This window comes from Aphelocoma coerulescens, chromosome 2, assembly GCF_041296385.1.
Source record: "Aphelocoma coerulescens isolate FSJ_1873_10779 chromosome 2, UR_Acoe_1.0, whole genome shotgun sequence".
Classification (NCBI taxonomy): domain Eukaryota; kingdom Metazoa; phylum Chordata; class Aves; order Passeriformes; family Corvidae; genus Aphelocoma; species Aphelocoma coerulescens.
In genome coordinates, this window is record NC_091015.1 from 101401504 (window position 1) to 101424723 (window position 23220).

A 23220-nucleotide genomic window follows, 5' to 3' on the forward strand; every position below is an offset into this window, starting at 1 on the left:
CTCGCTCCTCTGCCACCAGAGGGGACACCTCTAATCTTTGGCTGATCTGCAAGCACCAGCCCCAGAATAAACTGTGCAGCACTCAGTCTGTGGGGAGGGGTGTGAGGGGTTGGTGAAATGCTGGATGGAAGCAGCAGGAATGACTGTCCCCTCTCATGCCCCATGGTGACAGCTCCACAGGGCTTCACTGGCTTCACAAAAGCCTGTGTTCCCAAAACTCATCTCTCAGGTGACACTGGTGTGGGTGTTCTCAGCAGAGGGGCCAGAGGGGGTGGAAGAATGTGCAGCCCTGTGCTGTGTGTTGGGCTGGAGTCCTCTGTGCCCATCTCCACTGTACCCTGCACTTACCTGAGACTGTATTTTTCCTGAGCAAAAAAGCTACTTTGGATAGGTAAAGGTGCAGTATAAGGGTTTATTTAAAAAACAAGGGCTAGAAACACTCCTGTCTAGCAACTCTGGGTCATCTGTGATCAACAGGCCCAGTGTCCATGAGCAACATGGTGCTGAATCTTTAAAATAGCTACTCAAAATGCCCAGCTGATATGCTGGGCGTCACAAAAAATGCCTTCCCCTTTTATTCAATTTCATTGCAGACAGGATTGGGGTCTTTTTTCAGTTTTCATTACAAATGAGTCACTTGGAAAATGGAAGTTTTTCCCTCCAGTAAAAAAAGCTTTCAAGCATGAGTGGGATCAAAAATAGCAATTATATTACTTAAGAGATACTTACAATATTGTGCAAGCCCTATTAAACTCAGTGGCGATGATTTACAGTAAGAAAAAGATACAGAATCACGAAGAGGTGGAGTTGTGAGTGCTGTGATTTCTTAAGCTTTCTGTTACATAAAAAATGCCCTCCTGATTTATCAGTTCCTGCTTTGCAACCCAATTTATTTTAGGTTGAGAATTTTTTAGGAGCACCCTCTTTATCCTTACAGCACAAGTTTCTTAATCTCACTTTCAGGCAAATGTTGTTCTTGCCATCAGAGATGTAAATCCAAGGTCACTCCTCTGAATTTCTTTCTTTCAGGGCTCATAGCAGAGAAAGAGAGGGAGAAAGTTGGCTCTGGGTCCTGTAGTGCACTAGAAATTTTTAAAAACCGTCAGTTTCTCATCCATGAGGTGTGAAATGCTCAGCTCAGCACTGTTGGTGAAGAGCAAACACGAATCTGTGCGGTGCCTCTCACAGGAGGCTTTTCTGGCTACACAGTGTGTTCTTGCTGTTGTTGCTAAAGGAGCAAAGCCAAGGCCAAAATGGGGTTAGGCTTAGCAAGAGCCTGCAGAAGCTCTGCAGGTGGTGAGAGGGAGTTCTTATGTTTCTATGGTGTCAAGGTGTGCAGTAGAGGACCAGAAGGTTGGCGCTGCCCGCCTCAGCTCTGTGTGCTCCTGTCTGTGTGTGCGCGCCCAGGGTTGCAGAGCAGAGGGAAGAACGGGCTCTTGTCCTATCAGCAATCAGGAGCTGCTCGGGAATTTTGCAGGTGCCTTCCCTGGGGTCTCCCAGTGTGACCATGCATGCTAGTGTCCCATGTCCCCATCACAGCTGCACCAGGGATGCTCTCCAGGCAGCCCAGTGCCAAAAATGTGTTTCTTTCTATCAACAGTGACCAGCAGGATCAGGGCAGTGATTGTCCCTCCATGCTTGGCTCTGGTGAAGCCGCACCTCAAATCCTGTGTTCAGTTTTGGGCCCCACAGTTCAGGAAAAATACTGAAGTGCTGGAGCAAGTCCAGAGAAGGGCAGTGGAGCTGGTAAAGCACAAGTCCCATGAGGAGCTGCTGATGGAGCTGGGGTTGTTTAGCCTGGAGAGAGGAGGCTCAGGAGGGACCTCATTGCTCTCTGTAACTACTTGAAAGGAGACTGTAGGCAGGTGGGGGTTGGTCTCCCAAGTAAGTGATAGGAAAAGAGGAAATGGCCTCAGGATGTTGCACCAGGGGAGCTTTAGATTGGATATTAGGAGAAATTTCTTCACTGAAGGGTTGGTCAGAGATTGGAACAGCCTGCCCAGGGAAGTGGTGGAATCATCATCCCTGGAAGTGTTCAAAAGGACATTGTGGATGTGACACTTGAAAACGTGGTTTAGGTGGTGCTGGGTTAATCATTGGGCTCTGTGATCTTAGAGGTCTTTTAGAACCTTAATGATTCAAAGAGAAGTGAGGGTATGAGGGAGATGGAGAGATAAGAGTCAGAGAGGGTGGGAAGGCACCAGCACCATCAGTCAGATGCTGTGTGTGGAGGGAGGTCAGGGTGGGAGAGGCAGCAGCAGCTGTGCAGCAAAGCCTGCATGGGCAATTTGACTTTGCTTTCCCGATAAGCATCTCCTAGTGCCAGTTTTGATGGACGGTCTGTCAGTGTGGCACAGTGATTGTTCATCTGGCTGAAGGTGAAGGAAGCTGCAGGCTCTGGCATGGAGCTGCAGTGCAGCCCGGAAGCCGCACATGGTTTGTCCCCTGCCTGCTCCAACTCCAGGGATTGCCTGGTGCTGCATGAGTTCCACAGCTTTCTTATCATATGTGCTTATCTGTGTAAAAGCACACCTGAGAAGGCCATGGGACTTGCAAATACCTACATGCTTTGCAGCTATCAGAGAAGCCAGTGTATATCTACCTGTGCTACGACATACTTTTTAAAACCAGAATAATCATAAACACATAAAGCCAAAGCCTCAGTTAAGAATCTGCTGGAGAAAAATCAGATACAAAGACAATAAGGAGCTGAGAGTTTAGCCTAGTCTACAGCAGATAGCTATTAATAGCCATTTACAAGTTATGTAGCTTCATATTAAAGCAAATTTTCCTCACTCCCTCTGGCATTTTAGGCAGTGACAGAATTTTTTGTTATTAATAATTTCTGTAACAACATCATGCTGCTTTCTTCATACAATATGCTGACAATGGCAGTTAACCTGTTGCTCAATAACAGAGAGATACTGGAGAATAAAAAAAAATATGTTTCACAGAAAGTTATTTTCCACATGCTAAAAGCTGAGGCTTCCTCTCCAAATAATGAATTCAGAAGATTTGCCTTTCTAGGTTTTTTCATAACTTCTATGTAACTCCAAAAATAGAACAAAGAGGACACTTCTCCCAGTCCATCTCAGAACTCACTTTGGTCCTTATCTAGTATCTCATTTTGCTCGTCAAATCCTCTTACAGGGGCATTTGGTTGCCTTTCTTTCCTTGCTGGCATCTTGTCTGTCCTTCCACTGCTGCCCAAGTTATACAATAGAAGTGTGTTTCACCTAAATCCCAGAACAAAGTGGCATAAACAGGTCCTTAAAAGAATCTTAAAAGAAAGAAGACATAGCATCCTTGGGTGTAGATAACAGATGTCTTAAGATTTCATGAGTCAATACCCCAAAATGTTCATTGAGAGTAAACGAAGAAACCAATAATAGTTTAAAAATCTGTCTCATTAAAAACTGGGCATATTTTGCATATATGTGAAAGAAGCAGTCAGGGACAAGCAACAGGAAAGCAACTTACCCCTCAGGAAGCACCAAGAACATTTTAAGGCAGCTGTAAATCTGATCAGTACTCCATAGAAACAGAAGTGTCAATCCATCCAAGATGGGTATGGCAGACTTGAAGAACTGCCTTTATTTCCCTATGGTGCCTTAAATACTTCCCTGCAAATGAGTGGGACCTACATGTGCAAAATGTGCTCGGAGCAGCCCACATGTTTTCTGTTTTCTATATGGCTCATTGCAAAGTCTGTGCATCATTATAGTCTAGATTTTGCATTGTCATGGCAAGGAAATTTCTTAACATTATTATTGTTTTGGTCTTAAGAGATGCAGAGTATTTAAGCATCTTTTTCCAGGCCCTGCTGCAAGTCTGTAAAGAACTGTAATCCTGCCTCAGGAGATACTTCTCCCTATAGAGTACTCTGCCCCAGACCTTCTGGTTAAAAAACACGAAACAAACCAACCCAAACCTGAAACTGAGAGTTTCAGCCTGTATCCTTCTGAAAAGAGATTGAAGAGTCTCATTCATGACGAGCACCTGCTTGCTCGGCTAATGCAGAGGCTTTGCCAAAGCAAATGGACTTGCTCTGTGTTGGCAGTGGGGAACCAGGGGGAACCATGAAGACCTGTGGACTGGTGTGGTCAACCCCTCTGCTCCTGACAGCAGATACCAAGTTGCAGAGGCTAATTGCTGGCCCTTTTTACAAGCACTACATTATAAGAAAGGAAGCTGATTCTTTTTTACCTGTGTGTAAAATCTCCATGCCACTTCCTGTGGTAGTCAATGCTCTGCAGGATTGAACTCTTTTATTAGACTCTGTCAGTGCTTTAGCATTACAGGAAAAATTTATATATATATATATATATGTAAAGAACTTCTATTTAGCATTATGGGGAAGATAAAAATGGAAGAGAGGTACCTGAACCAGAGATGCCGTAGCATATTGGGAGAAACTATCGACATCAAGAGTTTGGGGTGGGAGGAATTATAGCAGACCTTTGAGTCCCACCCTTTAAGAGTCCAGACTCCTGACTCAGTCCTATTTCCCTTTGTGCCAGCAAACTTTACTGAAGAACAGAGTCAAGCTAGAAAATGGCAAAAAGCAGAACATGTTTTAGGGTTAGTTTGTTTGGAGTTTTTTGGCACAAGGAGAAATGAGGTACACTGAGGTAGGGGAAGATGGAGGTGGTGTAGAGAAAGTGGAAAGGGAACCATTTTTACCTGGTGCTCACAGATAAAGAATCAGCTGAAATTTTGGGGTGTACAACCAAATAGTGATACTTAGACACAACACATCAGCAAGCTCTGCAAGTCACTGCCATGGCCCTTGGACAGCGAAAGGAGAAACAGGTTCATAAAGAAATTGTCAGACAGATGGACTATGGAGCAGAGATAGCAGCTGCTGCTCACAGGGTCTGTAAGTCTTAGGTGGGAATTTGAAATACTGGTGGAAACTTTTATTTTATACCTCACACTGGGGTTTTTTTGGGGTTGGGGTTTTTTTTGTAAGGGTGGGCTACTGCCACAGTCAGAGACAGACTACTGGGCTTGATGCACATCTGATGTGAGCTCTTCTAGCCAAGTCTTGAGAGAGTCAAAATATATATGCATGTACATACTATGTGTGTGTCTATGTACATACATGCGTATGATAGATACTTATAATACAAGTATGCAAAGAATCACTGAATGGGTCAGGTTGAAGGGACCACATCGGGTCATCTGGTCCAACTTCCCTGCTCAAGCAGGGTCATCCCAGAAATGTGGCACAAGATTGTGTCCAGATGATTTGTGAATATCTTCAGTGAGGGAGACTCCACAGTCACTCTGGGCAACCTGTTCAGTGCTCAGTCACCCACACAGTAAAGCAGTTCTTCCTCTTACTCAGGTAGAACTTCCTGTGCATCATTTTTTGCCCATTGCCTCTTGTCCCATTGCTCAGCACCACTGAGCAGAGCCTGGATCCACTCTCTTGGCACCCTTCCTTCAAATACTTACAGACATTGATGAGGTCCCCTCTCAGTCGTCTCTTCTCAAGGCTGGACAGGCCAAGTTCCCTCAGCCTTTCCTCATAAGAGAGATGCTTTTAATCATCTTTGTGGCACTCCACTGGACCTGCTTCAGGAACTCTCTGTCCCTCCTGTCCTGAGGAGCCCAGAACTGGACACAGCCCAGACACGGCCTCACTAGGGCTGAGTAGAGGGGGAGGATGACTTCACTTGATGTGGGGGCAGTGTTATTTATTCCTCATGCTCCCCAGGATCTCATAGTCCTTCTTGGCCCCAAGGGCACACTCCTGGCTCATGGACAGCTTGTTGTCCCCCAAGACCTCCAGGTCCTTCTCCACGGAGCTGCTTTCCAGCAGGTGAGCCCCCACCTTTGTTGAATTTCAGAAGGTTCCTCTCTGCCCATCTCTCCACCCTGTCGAGGTCCCTCTGCACAGCCCTCTGGGGTATTGGCCACTCCTCACAGCTTTGTGTCATCAGTGGACTTGCTGAGGGAGCCTCTGCCCCTTCATCTGAGTCACTGATGAACAAGTAAAGCAATACTGGGCCCAGTATTGAACACTGGAGGGCACTACAAATGACAGGCCTCCAACTGGACCCTGTGCTACTGATGATTATATTTATTAGTAAGTGTAGTATTAGACTATAGTGTATAGTAGGCTTGGTAGTCTGTGGTAGGTTTGGCTCCTCTCCCAAAGGGGCCAGAGGTGTTTGGATGCAGTTTGACATGGTTTCATCTCAGAGCAAGGCATCTGAGGCAGGTGTCTTTATGTTAAACCAAATGCCCAAAACCAGATGTTCCTTGAACTTCCTCAACAACACATCAGCTCTTGAATACTCAGGTACTGCTCAAATTTCAGTGTAAGTAACACATCATGTGAAAGGCATCCCAGAGAGAGCCCCAGCCCCCAGCACTGCTGTCCTTCCTGCATGGCAGATGGAGTAGTGTGTTCTGCACGAGCCACAGGCCATGTCATGGCTTGCAGAGGGTGTCCAAACAGCCTGTTGTCACAGCAATGAAGGGTGACTTTGGAGAGCTTCAGGCCAAAGGTTACCAAACCTCTCCTCCAGACGCCAGCATCACCAGTGTCCTGGACCAATGTGGACTCAATCCTCACTACCTAACTCAAAGTCAGCTAGGAGATGGCACAGTCTTTGCACTGACCCACCTGGATGACAAGCTGGGCATCATTGGAGGACCCCCAGCACGTACAAGTGGCAGCTTCCTGAGTGACCCAGCAGGTGCCTTCTCTGCCTGTGCTCTGGTGCTCTCCTCTCCTGCTCCACCTTCACTCCCTGCAGACCATGGAGGCCAGAGAGACTGAGACGTTGGAAGCAGAGGCTTAGGGGTCCCTGTGCTGCCCACAGGTAGCCAGTGCAGGCACACTGGTGTGCACACAGACAGGCCAGAAGCTCACATCAGTCCTCTGCACTGGCATGTGTAGTCACATACTACGAGAGATCCGTGGGATAAGGCCAGCAAGGCCCCCTGTTGTAGCAGGATGGGAAACCCTGTGTGCATTTCCTGCCACCCCATTTTTTCCCCTTGTGGTTGCTCCTCTTGTGCTCGTCACAGCTTGGTCTTTGTTTCAGCTACCTGGGTATCCACTTTGGCTTTTTGTTTGTCCCTGAGTGTGAAGCAAGGATTGCGTTGGGAGGTTTTCTTCTTTTGATAAAATGTCTGGACAATGTGAATCTGTTTCTGGCCAGTTGCTCCAAGTACTACAGCACCACAAAGGGTGGTCAGGCATCAGGGCCTGAAGCAGCAGGAAGGGTGGGAGGGGAAGGGCAGTCTCTCTATCTTGGCACATCCTTCTGCAAAACTGGCAACATTATCCCAGGATCAACAGACCTGTAGAGTAATTCCATTTTCTACCCCTTCTGGCCATGGCTGAGCTTCTCAGCACCCATCCTTCCTTAACACAGAACAAAATCCCCCTCCTCACCCTTACAGAAACCAAAACATCTCAGCCTCAGCTGCTGGCTTGGTGCCCACTTGCTCCTGGGGGCTCCCCATGCTGGAGGAGCAACACCCTGGGACACACATGCACACACACAGAGCTCAGGCTCAGTTCTATTCACAAAATAAGAGTTTTGGTAAGTTTCTGTAAAGGAAGGCAGACAAATTTGAGTCTCTTCCTATGCCTGTTTCTGCCTGCAGTCAGAGAGCTGTAAATCCCACTGACTTTAATGCACAGTACCTGGCCAAGCAAGAACCATGTGTACCCAGGGAGGTGTAGGGCAGTCAGAGCTCTGGAAAGGTGCAGAACCACACTCAGCAGCTGTGGATGGTCAGCCTGACTTCCAGCTGCTGCTCTTGGCTTGCTGCTGCCACTGGCAAGTCAGGTGGGGCTGTGGTTTGTTTTTCTCAGCACCTCAGCAGGCTGTCATTTTCTGCCATGGGAAACAGCGAAATAGTCTTGAAATACCAGAAATAAGATACTGACTTAACCATGTAGCAGCAAAACTGGATCTAGAGGCATATGAGCATAGAGCCAATAGACTGCACTAGTGATTCCTTCCAAACAGCAGAGCAAAAATCTTCTTTTGCTACTGAGCTGCTCATAACCATGTTTTTAGCAATACTACAGATTGCAGTTAAGTGGTTTTTGCTTGTGTCTGTGGCACTAATCTCAGTCTTTGTCCCGCTCCAGTTAATAGGCTGCATTATTGGCAGACAAGGCAGTAAGATAAATGAAATCAGGCAGATGTCAGGAGCGCAGATCAAGATTGCTAATGCCACAGAAGGCTCCGCAGAACGACAAGTTACAATCACAGGATCCCCTGCAAACATCAGCTTAGCACAGTACCTCATTAATGCAAGGTAAGTTGGCTTTGTAAGTGATCATGCTTCTGCGAGATTGCTCTGTCTGCTCTCCAGCAAATGTCTGTCCTGGGTAGATCCAGAAAGTTGCTTTGCAGTGTCCATTTTGCGTAGTATTACCGAATTCCTAATGGTTTGTAAAGCCTGTATCATTAGAACCTGTGTTTGCTGTTGGTTTATATGGAAAGGAGCTTAATCTGGTGCAATTCCAGGTACATGTTGAATGACAAAAGCTGCAAAATCTGAATACTCACATTAGCATCCACCTAAAATATCAGTGGATAAATTAAATGAAATGACAATCATAAATTCTTTAGAGGAAAATACTTTTCACAGACCTATTTTACTGTCCTAAATGGCAAATATAGTGAAACAGATTGCAAAACAGATCTAATTTACCGAGTGGAAATTGCCACTCAGGAGTTGATAAACTGACATTAGGTTGCTGAAGAGGCACAGGATTTACTTTTTCAGAGACAGCACCACAAATCTGTAAGAAGCATTCCCTAATGAGCCCGGGTGAGACTGCTTCTCCACTTCTCATTCCCAGAATTAATGAAAGCACTGGCTGTTTAGCTAAGCCACGGTGATGGCTTAGCTCTCTAACAGTCTTTATATGATTATTTAGAAAAAGATTAAAATTGATCCCACTTTTATTTGCTATTACATGGAGAAGAAAGTGCAATGGATATAGTGCTGTCTCCTAGATCTACTTGTAAATGCTGGACTGAGGCAATATATTTTGGGGGAGGGGGAGTAGCTATGTATTTTATGGCTTTTTTTCGTTTCTTTTCTTTTTTACCCCCACAAAAATACTGTGATACGAATCGAGCTTTGTGTTTAACTATGTTTGCTGTTAAGGTAGTACAAAGTATGTGATTTATGTGGGGGCTGCAGTCACAGGCCTACAGCTTCCTGTGGTCCAGCCTCTTCTCCATCCCAGTTCTGTAGTGCACCACTGTAACGGTTGGAGTGGAGGAACGGGATGTTTGTGCAGCTCTGTGTTATAGCAAACGAAAATACTGCTTTTTGTAATTTAGTCTGAAAGCAGCTTCCATGGGAAAGATATATATAGGGATGGCACTGTGAAAACTAAGATAAGCCATTTCCAGAACCTTAAAACAACCTACAGCTCTTTTGATTTATATTCTTTGTAGCAAATATAAGTCACTTCCGTAAGCCCTGTAATCAAATAAAAATGTGTTCCCTCCTTTAACCCTTAAGGATATGTTCTTCTCTTGGTGTTCAGGGATTCCCCACACATCGAGACGAGAATAGACCCCTTCATTTTTAGTTGCACAAACACCATATGGCATGCATCTGGATCTCGGAAGATAACCATTTAAGATCTTCAAGACAGCTAAAGCATGCAAATAGAATAATGCACTTAGTAATGGAGTTGCAGTGAGCTGCTCACCAGAGACAGAAACTCTAGTGAACAAAACTGTTTGACTCACTTTAGAAAAGCCTGTGAACTCGCACACTTCTGTTGATTCTGTTTAATGATTCTTTTGATGGAATGGGATCTATATGAGGTCTTTTAACATACTTTCGCAAAGAAGAAAACTCCTCAGCAGTCATATACCACGGATCTCTATCTATACCCTGTGAAACCAGAAACAAAGTTCTTTGTTCCTGTTAAATTTCTAGATAGAAGTCAATTGTTACCATAATCTACAATAAACCATCATATATTATTATGTACCATGTGTTGGAACTGTATTTAGATGAAGTGACTTCATTTGTAAATGAAGACTCTTAAAGTAATGTGTAACAAATTAAGCTGTAAGGTAACATAGGCAATTAAGGTGGCTTTTTCATTTTAAAAAGTGGCACTGTTCCAGACCTCTCCTTTCACATGAGACATTGCTGTCCAGCCAGGTGCCACCACAGCAGCAGTGCGAGTTCAGTCGCACAGGAGGAAAACTGAGAAGCTGTGAGGTGGGCGGGAGGTCTGCTCTGGTGAGGTTTAGGTGCTCGGGTAGGACAGAGGTGCAGAGCCAGGCTGCTGCTGCTGCTGCTTCTGTGTGCTGGGAGCCACTTCCTAAACCTGCCACAAGTGATGCCATCTCTTTTAAAGAGGGTGGCATAAAACAGCTTTGGGAAGAGACGAGTACAGTACCCAGACTGCCCAAAATGTGGTCTGGTACGTGAAAATAATAATTAGAAAAAATAACAGCCATATAAGCATTCAGCATTAGGTAGATCTTTTTCTCCCCTACAAGATCTATTGTTCATGGGAATCGGTTTCCAGGGCCAGTATCTCTGCATAAACCAATTTCAGCAACGTAAGATGTAAAAAACTAAAATTACCTATCCACAGTATTCCTGAAACGTACTGCGGTGTATCTTCAAGCTATCCTCCAGCCAAAGTTGCTATCTATAGAATAATTTATCAGCTTGCTTTAAGACTTTTATTGCAATCTGGTGTTGGATATGTACATAGTATATTCTAAATTATAGATACATAAATATATTGATATAATATCAAGACAGATTTAAATCTTTCTAAAGTATTGGTTTGATTCTGTATTGCTTACCCGAGCGCTGGCCTCTGTATGAATAGAGCGTGTGTTAGCTTGTTTGCAGTAGAAATGTCTTTTTTCCTGTAAAACCTTCTGTCTCTTTAACTGGTCTCCACTGTAGTAACTAGATTTTCATTACCCAGTTCCATCTTCTAGCTTTTATTAAGATTGAACTGCATTTTAGTTTTCCTGTGTAATATCTGACTTTGGATTATAAATGAACTTAGCTGGCAGCACTTGCTCCTTGTTGCAGAGCAGTTTCCTGAAGGTATTTTTTTATGAGAGGCTCATTCACAGACACAACAGGACTGCCAAAGCCACACCTGCTCTCTTCTTTTCACCAGTTTTGGGTAATGCAGGATGTGGCCTTCAGTGTATGTATTCGGAAGGTGCAGGTCTGCAAAGGGACAGTGTCAGATTGTCACCATGAAATTTTGTATGAAGGCTGCCTCACCCACTTCCACATGCAATGTTGTTGCATCCACAGTTGGTGGGAAACTGCCACTGCCATGGGACAGCTGATAGCTAACCTGATGAACTCCCACCATATGTGTTGCCACCAGTAACAAATGGGAAACAGGGCAAATTACTGCTACAGTCGTACCTGTGTGAGTAAACCAGAGACAGGGAGTTTGAATGGCTGCTACCAACACCAGCATTTTGGCCTGTGGGATCTGTTCTCCATGCTGGTGTAGAAGAAAGCTTAGGCTCAAACACCATCCCCCATATCAGTAAGGATTTTTTTGGTTTTGTTGAATGCACAGTAGGCAAATTTGGAGTCACTGAAACACTGAGTCCTGCAATACCTTGCTATGGGCCTCCATCCCAGAATAATACTGAGTAATACTAAAAAATCCAACTGTATAAACTGAGTTTTTCAAAACATACTAGGGCATCACATGTAGCTCCTACACCCCCTAGTCAAGGATGTGCACTGGAGTTGAGTCTCTGATTCAGTGGTCTTGACATAAATCCCTCTGTGTGGGTAGACGCCAACAGCACAAGGGTGCACTTCTCTCTGCTTAGAAAAGCTAAGAGTTGCTCATCCATGAGGACAGATAAAGACTTCAGAGCAGGAAAATCAAAATTTCACCTCCCACAAAGGAGTCTGAATTTCATGCACTCGCCCTCCTTCCCTCCCAGCTCCTCGCAGAAGATGCTCTCCTTCCAGCTTCCCAGCAAAAGCCGCCAAGGTGTTTATGCTCCAAGAGCCTTCTTTTCTTTGTGGGGAAGAGAGGAGCTCAGTGCTCAAGCATTTCCCTCTCTCCTCCACACACTCCTCTCCCCAGCTCAGACCCACTTCAGGTGCCCTTCAGACTCACCATCAGGAGCAGTGCTTTGGGAAGCTCTAGTCCAGTGTCCCCATTCCCTACATAGCACTGGTTGATCCTTGCATCGTTGCGTGAGGCAGGCAGTGTGCTGGTCATTGCCTTTCTCTGGCTATGAACAGCCTTGGGGCTGTTACTCTCAGAACTGTGTCTAAGGTGAGGAAAAGTGAGGCTCTTCCAAGCCCTGTGTGCAGTGACCATGCTCCCCTCCCAGCCTGCAGCCTGGCTACAGCTGCTCTCCAAGCCTGCTCACCCAGTCCCCAACAGGGACCAGCACAAACCCTGTGCTGGGAAGCCTCCCTAGGCCTGATGGGGTGTCATAAGAAAGCACCAAGTCCTCTGCATGGCCAGCCAGCAGCTTGCTGGCACTTCACTCTGGAAGCAAGGAGCTGCTACAGCTCCTCAGCTCACCTCAGGAGAAAGCCCAGGAGCCTGACAAGTTAGTGCTTGCCAAAAAGACAACCCCAAACTTACTATACACATATAACTGTAGCTAGCAAAGGTTTTCTAACCCATAGTCCTATTTCTATGCTAGGCTGCCATAGCTCCTGCTGGTCACCTGCAAAAAGCATCCTGAAATTGGTATTTGTATTATTTGCCAACCCAAAAGCCAGGGCACAAGCTGCAACAAGCAAATGGGCAAAAGGAGGATTTACCTAGGCAAAAAATTTTGGCATATGAAGAAAACATTGTGTCCTTGGAATTACTGTATTTTAATGTCTAAAAATGTACAGAAAAACAGGAATATATGGGCCAAACTCATCTTGCCTGCTGATGGGTGGCATTAGATTAAAGCGAAGGTGGTTTGATTCCTACATCCTCCAAAGAGCCCATCACTGCCTTGGGCTCGGAGGCTGGGTCAGTCTCGAAGTTTCTGGTGCTGGCGGGGGTCTGTCTGAGGATGTGTCTGCTGTATCTGTGTAGTACCTTGTCTGTAAGCTGGAAAGCTTTGTCATGTTCACTGTAACCACTGCTGCAAGCTCAGAAAGGATACCACTGCTGTGGAAGCCGGGGTGTTCTTCAGTGTTCCTTTTTACTAATTTACTTTTAAGTAGATTGCATAAGTATTTTGTTGTGATATAAAAAAAAAAGTCTGGGGAAAGTACAAACCGAAGTGAACACACTGGCTAATCTGGTTTGTTTTATATGAAAAATGCACACTGACCTCACAGTGAATGAAATGAAAAACTAACTCACTTAAAATAAAAACCAAACCAAAACAACCAAAACTTTATGCCTTAAATGGGAGCAGCAAATTGTTGCTCAGTCTCCTCTCATCCTAGCAAAATGACAAAGGGTACTATTTATGTCACAAAACTGACAAACTGAAAAAATTACGAAAACCCCCCGCGTCCCCCTTTCAAAAATACCCTAATTTTGAAAAGCAAAATTCACCATATCAGTGCTGGAGAGTAAACTTCATAGTTATTTTAAGTTTTCTTTTAAGTTTCGTTTTTTCCATCTTTTTGCCATTACCTGCATTCCTTAGGTTTCTTTTTTTCATATGTAAAATGAACTATCAACACCCCCATACCCTCTTCTTTTTTCTTTTTTTTTTTTTCTGTTCTGAAAGAACTTTAGACTCTCAGTAATGTTTTCCCCATCAAATCATGGAAAACCCTTTTGTTATTTCTCTTCTTTAACACATAACATGTTCCTCCTTTGACCCTCATTTTCCCTTTTTTTCTCTCTCTCCCCCTTCTCTCTCCCACTCGTCTGTCCCCCTCGTCCACCGATCTAATCCTGGATCCTGCCCTTTCGTGGTTGCTGTCCTTCCCTCCCTTCTTCCCTCCCTTCCTCCTCCTCCTCTTCCTCCTTCTCCCGGCCCCACCACCCTGGCTGAACCCTCCCAACCTGTTTGTTCCTCTTCCTCTCTTCGTTTGCAGCTTAGAGATGGCTAAAGTCAGCACCCAGACCGCTTCCGTCACGACCCCTGTTGACCTCAACATGAACCTCTCTCAGTCTGCCACCCCTACCTCCACCCCCACCTCCATGGCCGTGCTGGCGGCCGCCTCCGCCGCTACCGTCAGTACCCCCCCTCCCCTACCAACTCTGCCAACCACCCACTATGCCGTTCCTGTCTCCAGTCTGCTTGGCATGAAAACTGTCCCACTCCTGGCACTAAATGCCGCGGCCGCCGCGGGGGCCACGGGGAGTTTGTCCGCTTACACTGCCAAAATTCCTTCGACGAGTGGGGTTAAGAAATCTGACCGCCAGAAGTTTGCTCCATATTGAAGGGATGAGACACAATGCAAGCTTTGCCAGCTCTGCCAAGAGTCTGTGGTAGCTCCTAGTTATCAAGGAAACAATACGGCATCTTTTCTTTTCTGTTCAATTGCTAGTGTTAACTGTTGCCGACTCAAGTCGTCTTCCGCTCTCCATAACACCTAACACCAGGCACCACCTACCAACTAGTTCCAACAGCCAGCGGGTGCCAGCCTGGGCTCTTTCTCCCCGGACACCGTCCCTCTGAGGAGGCTGCGGCCAGGGCTGCCCCCAGCCCAGCAAGGGAGACATAGTAAAGAGAAGGAAAAAACATCAGTGAAGCAAAATGTTCACAGCCAGGTCCTGCCCAGCACAAAAATACACTTAGATCCATATTTGCAGCGATCCCTCCAACTGCAGAACAATTCCTTATGGCAAACTGGCATTTTTTATGTATTTTTCCTATTGATAGAATTTGCAAATCTGGCACTTCTGATGATCACTAGTGCCCTTGCAATGCTCTATGAAGTGCTGCTGGTCCCCTCAGCCATTCTGCTGCTCCTAAAAGGCCTGGAGACCCCTATACCCTGCCCCAAAATCTGCCTACAAGCAGGAGATGGGGGCTAGGAAGTACCAACCTCAGGTACTTCTGCGTACAAGTGAAGCTTTCTGGTCTGAGAAAAACTGCTAAATTAAAATGACTGGAAAACAGTTCAGGAAAAAATGTCAGGAACCTGTGCCTTTCCACATGATTCTTTTAAAGGGTGCAACCATTTTTCTCTGCTTTGGAAAAATGTAATTTTAAGAACTCTGCTTTAGGGAGGGAGGGAGGGAGAGAGAGAGCAGGCTCCTCCTTTTGCACTCAAATGTTTTACATATACCAACACAGTACTTATTGCTGTAAGTACTTCAGAGCAGGTACAAACCAGATGCCGTCACTATTCTGATACTTCCCCCCATGTGTATTTTATTCAGTCAAAATGACCATTTTTTGTCAGGTTTCTGCACAAAATACATCCCTGTTTACCTGGCCACTAATCACGCAGTCAGGTTGTATGGTAATCATGAAAACCATGTAGCATTTTAGAGGTCATTCAAAGGCTGCTGCCTGGATGGATCCCATCCCTTGACCAAGCACTTCAGGATGTTCAGATGAACTAAAACCAGACAGGTAATTGCAGCCAAAGCCAAGAGAGCTGGGGAATGGAGTGGCTGGTTGCCAGCTGTTGGAACTAGTTCTTGACTGCATTTTCTGTTTGTCCATCCACCTTCTTTTTAATTTCTGTTGCATAACTCAGTAATGCAATATTGTTTTCCTCACCACTTCCAAATCCAGAGTCCCATTATCCCACCATGTTCATCCACTTTGCACTCCTTGGACACAAAGCTTTAACAGTTGAACTGTATTCAGTGCATTTTAATATAAACTAAAAACACAATGCAAATGCAATACTTTTTAAAACATGGTATTTCAAAGTGTGTTATTGTATAGGGCTAAGTACTATCGCAGTATTTTGTGTCATTTCTGTAATCTGTGGGCTTTTCTTCACCTTAGCACCTTTGCACTAAGTTTTGTCACTGTAATCATTTGTAGAACTGCCATTGTTACAATTTGCACTTATCCAAATGGGGTTTTTAGTTGGTTTTGTTGGGGGTTTTTTGGTTTTGTGGTTTTTTTTTTGTTTGTTTGTGGCTTCGGGTTTTTTTTCCGTTTTTTTTTTCTTTTTTTTTTTTTTTGGTTGTATATAATGAAGGAAAAACTGGGAATAATGTCAAGGTACCACAGCTATTTAAAAGCTCTAGAAAACTGCTGTAAAATTGTTCTGGACTATTGTAACTGTTTCAATAATTGACATTTAAGGAAAAAAAAAAAACAAAACACCAAACTCTGTGTGAGAAAACTTGCCTGCACTGAAATGCTGTTCTATGCTGGTTGTACTCAAGTGGTATTTTTTTAATAGTGAGAAGATTTTTTTTTCTTTCTTTTTTTTTGCCTTTTTTTTTTTTTCCTCATTTTTGTTCCTACATTTTAGGCTGTCTTCAGAAGTTACTGGCCTGGGGGCTCTGTAATGTATCTCATCATGCCCTAGTGCATTAGCCACCAGACAGGACTTTTCCAAAGCCCCATGAGACAATGCTTTCTATGGACTAATCTACAGAGGAGTTTCTGCCATTTCTAACTTTCTTATTATTCTGAGACATCAAAAGAAAATACTTCCTTTACTCTTTAAGCAACTGTGCTTCCTAACTCTTGTGTTGCTTTCATTACTGTTCCAGTTCTAACACTGTTGTGGCTCATAACGTAAAGCAAAGACAAGTTATTTTTGGGGGTTAATTTTCATTGATGTTCATGCTTTGGCTAATCTGTATAAAAAGCATGGGCTGTTAGTGTTCTAAACCACTGTATTCAGCTAGAGACTCAACAGTAAGTTAAATGAGACGTTTTTATAAATAAATTTTTTTCCTGATTAAAAAAACAAAAAAAAAGACGTGGTAGCTTTGTGCATACAACTGTTGTGTTGTTTAAACTTTGTTCTTTGTAACCGAGTTGCTAACTTGTCATTGAAGAAGCACTATTTTATGGATTGTCAAACTAAGATCACAGACAAATTGCTTGTTTTCAATTAATGATTAAAGGTTTCATATCATCACGCTTAAGGTCCCAGTGCTCATTGGGAAACAGTGTAACACCTGTGCAAGACTGGCAGCCTTAGTAAGGATATTAGCCCGTTGTCACGGATGATGAATCTCTTCGGGACTAGACAGAGCCAGATTGTGCAATTAGTAGAGTAAGCAGTATTTCTGTAAAACTTAATTTGGTTTTTAATGAAGCTGCTCTTTGAGAACTTCTCACACTGCCTAGAAAAGATAAATTTGGCTTCAGGTTACAAGCAGCCACTTATTTGTATCTCTGGTCTTTTCCCAGACTGATTTATAGATCAGATACTGGGGAAAGGAAAACAGGAACAAAAGAATGAACTTGGATACTGAGTACAGTATTGCTAAGGCCCTTCATACTTCCCCATTCCCAGCAGCACTGTCCAGTGGTGAGACTTCTAGTCAGCACCTTCCACCCTGCCAGGAGCCAGCCCAGCAGCTGGGAGGAGCTCGGCAGTGTGCAGTAAAAGAGGGAATGGAGAGCTGAGCAGGCCCAGGAGCTGCCTCCTCCTGCCCTGACACTCTGCTCCAGCTGTTCAGACCCTCCTCTGGATGTGCTGAAGCACTGCAGTCACAGCCTCGAGTTCTCTCTTCACACACAAGCAAAAGAAAGGGGCTGGCCCCGAGCTGTTGCTGCATTACAGCAGCCCTGGCTGTGCTCTGGCCCCCTCTCCTCCTGGGGCACTGGCACTACTGTCACCTGTACTGCTCTGGCCTCATGAGAAAGCAGCTTTTTGGCAGTGCAAGAGTAGCATCCTTAATGGCACAAGACTGAGTGTACACCCTCCATCTCCCTCATCTGTTAAAGGTCTCTACCTGCCTTCATGTGTTTAGCTTGGGGTCCTCTTCCCCTCCCTGCCCCTGCTGAGCTTCGGGGCAGACCACGATTATTCTCCGTGGTCTCCAGGGCACAGACATCTCTTGAGTCTGAGCCTGGAATCAGGGAATGACCATGACATGCATACAGGCTTGGAGACCTGTAGAAATCAACAGCTTTTTCAATACAGATGCAGCCACAGAACCCCTGATGATGACAGGTGCCAAGGGACATTACAGAACAGCTCACTGCACCCCAGCACCCAGGAGGCCTTACCCAATGTTGGCAATTAGCTATTCCAACCCTTAGAAAAACTATAGGCTGTAGTACTAACCTTGATAGAACTCTCTGTTATTATTACTTAAAATACATTTTTACTACTTAAAATGTATTTAACTCCTCATTCTTGAAAGGAGAGCTGAAGCTGCTGTCACAGCAGAGACCTCCGTAAGTCTTCATTTCTTCAACAGCAAAAGCTATTTCTGTGGCTAGCCTGCCTAGTGTAAATGAAAAAAAAAAAAAAAAAGAACATTATTACAGCTCAAATAAGTAGGTCAAAGCTCTGCTCTCCCAGTAAAGCTGCCAGGCTAATGGCAGCAGCAGCTCTGGGGTGTATAGTATCTTTCACGTTAATAATTCACGTGTGCCTTGCAGAATCAAAAGATTTAAACAAACTAGTGCAGGGGCATGTTTTTTGTGAGGAATGAGCAGAAGTAAAATAAAGACACGTGGACAAAGAAGGAAGTCTTCTGAGAAGGTTTTTGCAAAAATACAGGCAGAAATGTGATAAAATCTAAGCTTACTGCAATTTCATTATTTTAGTTGGAAAATATTTCTGAATGGCAAGAAAAAGCCCCTGAATAGCTTTAATATACAAAACAGACAAACAAAACAAGAGGTGGTAAAGAAAAAAGGGGGAAAGAAGGTAAATAATAATACTGAGACAGAAAAGTAAACCACTCATGCCCAAAGGTAGATAAGAGGAAGCATTCACTCGCTGTGAAAAGGTCACTGCTCACACAACTGTGAGTTTCCAGATGAAAGACAGCACAAGTTCCACATCTTTTGCATCATCAAATTGGAATTAGGTTTCTGGATACATCTCAAATGAATTCAAACAGTTCTGTTGTGTTTCTCAAGCGAAAAAAAAAATACTGTCAGCATGAATGCTGGCTGGAACAGTCAGCCAGAAGGAAAATAAACAAAGTTAGTCCTCTGCTAATACACCGAGTGCTTTCTGTTCTCAGGCATAGCCAGAGGGCAGCTGTGGGCCCCAAGGTTCACATTTGTGCCAGTCAAGCTCCTAGGAAGCAGCACAGTCTCACTGGTGACACAAACAGAGGCACCTGGTACGCGCCTCAGCCTCAGAAGGCTGCACAGGCAAGGTGCTGTTTGCCGAGTTTCACAAAAATCCAGTTTTCTTCCAAAGCCTTAATATCAGCTGAATGTATTTCAGCACTATTTGTATTCTTGGGACAGGACCTTCCCCTTCTGGAGTGAGGGTCATCTAAAGCAAAGTCACAATGCTCACTGATCCAGTGGTTCGACAGTGGCACAGCTTCTGCAGGGAAGACTGTCACTGTCAGGCTGCTCAACTGGGTGACACAAAGTGTGTGTTCAAAGGACAGCGTCCAAAGGAGGGATTTGAACAGAGATCTCCTCTATCCCCTGTATTTGCTGCAGCCACCAATGCTGCAAGGCTTTGGTGCCTCCACTGTATTTCTGGAAGAAAGACCTGGTTTAATGTCTACACAAAGGAACCGTTTGTTTTCCCAGCTCTCAGGCTAGGATGATTCTAACTGAACTGATGAACAGAAGATCAAATGAAGGCAGATACTAAAAAACTGCTTCACACTTCAAATTTTCATCTCTTGGCCTGAGCAACACTCTAGGGATGGAAGTACACACTGCCCTTCTTGGCACGAAAGTGTACTTATTTTCCTTGGTTCCAGGAAGGAATGCAGTAATGTTGACAAAATGAGTTTCTGCATCAGTGCCTGTGTCCTGTCACCCTACAGACTGGCACGTGTCTTAAGACAGTAACTGAAATTAAAGAGTCAAATTTATTTGATGGTACCAAACAAAAGGGAATTTCTGTAACATTACATACTCACACTGTGGTTTCTAATGACAGCTACAACAGCATTCATGCAGGCTGAATGTCTTATTTTCTAGGGCAACCTTTATGGATTATCAGAAAAAAATATTTTTAAGTGCTGAAAATACTTTAGTAACATGGCTTTTCTCATTTCTAGCTCAGTGTTTTTAAGATGATAAAATGCAGAGAATCTAATTATAGATTAGGCATGGCATGTAATAAGAAAAATTTGTCTCTCCTCAAATTGAATTTATTGGCAGGGGGCCTGGCCAAAGCTAATGTTAATGTTCTTTTTAGGCAATATTTGCAATTTGAAGCAAATTTTAAAGTTAAATACTGTGGTAGAAGAAAAACAATCATGTTAGCAAATGAGAACATTGTTTGGTTTGTTATTTGGATTTGTTGGTTTTGTACAGTCACTTTTGGGGTGCTCTGTACCAAATACAGACCTTGTTCCACATCTAAGGCATGAGAGCAGCAGCTTACTTCTTCAAGGGCAGGAGAGAAGTTAGCACAGCAATTACCATTTGTGACTGCCAGCCTTGCCAGAGGAGAGCTACCAGCAGCTGTAGCTGTGCTGAGCTGCTCCCTGCAGAGCTGCTCCCTGGAACTCTATTTCAAACATGCAACACACACACTGCCCCTGGAAGTCACTTACCAGCTCCAAAACCACCGAGCTGGGGAATCTCAACTACTGTTTGGTGGCATGAAATTCCACAGTTCTTAAGTTTGGACAGCACTTTCCATTATTATATCAGTAAATAAGGATTACAAATGTCTTCCTCCCTAACTCCGATACTTCAGTCTTCTGCAAGTCCTGGAGATCAGAGAATTAAAACAGTCTTCCTAATGGAAATTAAATTTCATTTTTAATAGTGGCTATTGATGGAGCTAGTTATTAGGATTATTTTCATCTTTATGTAAAAAATAAAATTCAACAAAGTTAAGAAGTGAGAAAAATTAAGGAAGTACATATTTTTAAAAACAATCATTTCCTCTGGTTAATAACCTAGCTGAATAGCTCAACAGAAATACATAAAATTGTTTTCTAAAACTGAAATCATACTTAAGATTACAAACTAATTATCCCTGTGTTTTTCTAAGATACAGGAGATTACTTACCTTGATAAATTAGCTTGACTACTGAGTGAGGTTAGGATATTTCTCTCTTCTCCCTTATAGCCACACTACTTTCCCTGCTAAAAAGCAGGATGATTTCTTGCCCTCTTGACACAATAGCACAAGCACATCAGTGGTCACAAGGGACAAAGTCACTCCCATCATCTTCACAAAGCTCTCTAAAAGCTTTGTTTCAAATGCTGAAGAAAGGTACAGTTGTATGCAGTAAGCTGTGAAAAACTTGGATGCAACACTACTTGGAGATCTGTGAGATTCCTCCAAGGAAAAGAGCACCAACTCCTAAACAAGACACGACCAAGAAGGACGGATGCTGTCACTTCCCAGCAATGCACACACCCACTGGCTGGTCCATCTTTACCCTTCCAGCAAGTTATGCAAGGATAATGAGTAGAATGATGAGTGATCTGGTGTTTATTCCTGCCATCTATTCCTAACAACAACGGGCTGCACTGGTTTGGATTTGAATGTTCAAGCTCCCTGCACTGTAACTATAAACTCACTGCCTTCAGGTTCTTACCACAAGATACCTCTAAAGATGAAGGCAACTAGACTAAAACAGCTGAACTGTTTTAATGCTCAGTTAATTTCCTACTCATCCACAGATGAAACCATGATTTGCAGATTTATGTACAAGATGAAAGTAAAATTCCAGAAAAACGTACAAAATGGAAGTGTGGATTTACAGACTCAGAGATTAGCATTTCTATACTGTCAAAACATGTATGTCCATGATGCTCAGTGTAACCTAACAATCACATCTGTTTCTCTGATATTAAGCCAAATGCAGAGTGGTTCTGAAGTTCAGTGTGCTTTGGCGAGTGGGGTCAGTGGAAAGCAAAGACAGAACAGTTACAAACTTAGCTTAGCTCTTTTCAGGGGGAAACTGGGGGAGTGTCTTTTGGTTTGTTTGGAAGAAGACTGTCCTGTTAATACTGCACCACCCTCTCAGCTGGAAGTTCTCTTTCCAGGGATAAATGGATGTAGAGATCTCTCACTGCAGCATGACAGGCACCTTAGACATTGATATTCCAATGTTTCATGCCATACAAAGAAATTTTATTTTAGTTTTGGTCCAACTAAATTTTCTCCAACTTGTCCAAGCATTCATTATTTATTTCAATATTCTCTGAACGCTTACTCTGTATTTCAGTACATCTCTGAATGTTGCTATCTCAATGACAGTCCTAATTCATGTAAGACTGCAGTGTCACATCAAACATTTTAGCAGCAACAGCTACTTACACTTACTGTTACTAAATCAGCCCAAACCCAACAGCTGTAAGCCAGCACATGTGAGCAGGCACGTGTGGATGCCATAACCCACTAAGGACCATTGCTTGAATTTTGACAGCTTTATAAATAGGAAGAGCTGAACCCAAGGATCACGGAAATTGGGAGTGATAAAAAAGCATCTCACTGTAAGGAAAGGGCTTCTGCCATATCAAATCTTTCCTGCAAAAGAAGCAAATCAAACATCTAAGTTTAATCTTTATTGCTTGGTTAATAACCTTCTCTGAGGCAAGTAACTGGAATGCTTTCATAAGAGCAAAGTTTGTTTTCTTCCTTTAAAATCTCACTAATTTTAAATCTAGAATCTTAAAAAAGATTAACCTGTTCTTCATAACTTTCCTTTTTCATAGCAATCAAGACACACATCTCTCCTATTTTTAAAAAGTCCTCAACAAATTTGAAATATTTGAAGATTTGCAAAAGTAAAAAAAATAATAGACACTTACCAAAGGCAGTTCTGCTTTTCATGTCCCAGTCTTGTCAAGTTTGTTGGTTCTTGGTTTTAACTTAATCTGTGTTTATCAGAACAGAATCAATTTTAGATGCTTTCTGTGCCTAAGACAGTATTTTAAGAAAATTTTCAGTATTTGCAGCTCTTATTTTACCTCCTCAGTTTCCAGTGCAGTACCTTCCACTCAGGCATTTTGTCACCTTTTCATTTAGTGATGCAGGTGTGTAACCACTGTGTTCTCATCCCTCTGGTTCAAGAAATGTGAGGTATGCTACTGCACTAAGCAGTATGATGGCTGCACTAAGCAAAACAGGAGACTATAAAGAAAAATATTCAGCAGTGCTATGGCACATCAGAGGATATATACAATGTGGAGAAGCTGTAGCCCAGCATTTCTGAGCTTAGTCCTTATATAC

General features: G+C 43.6%; 1 protein-coding gene across 25 annotated transcripts in view; it reads left to right on the forward strand.

Moving 5' to 3' along the window:
* The window catches only part of LOC138104882 (poly(rC)-binding protein 3-like), a 503757-nt gene that overhangs the window by 476718 nt on the left and 3819 nt on the right, over positions 1 to 23220 (forward strand). For 14 of the 25 annotated variants that reach the window (XM_069004164.1, XM_069004169.1, XM_069004172.1 and 11 more), the window contains 2 exons: positions 8123 to 8292; positions 9542 to 10687. The exons of 3 other annotated variants lie outside the window; for them this stretch is intronic. In XM_069004164.1, coding sequence (XP_068860265.1) covers positions 8123 to 8292; positions 9542 to 9638 — 267 coding nt within the window. In that variant the 3' untranslated portion in view covers positions 9639 to 10687. Of the gene's footprint in view, positions 1 to 8122; positions 8293 to 9541; positions 10691 to 16383; positions 23141 to 23220 lie in introns of those variants that run through there. 8 more of the 25 variants (XM_069004185.1, XM_069004181.1, XM_069004183.1 and 5 more) reach the window with 5 other exon arrangements.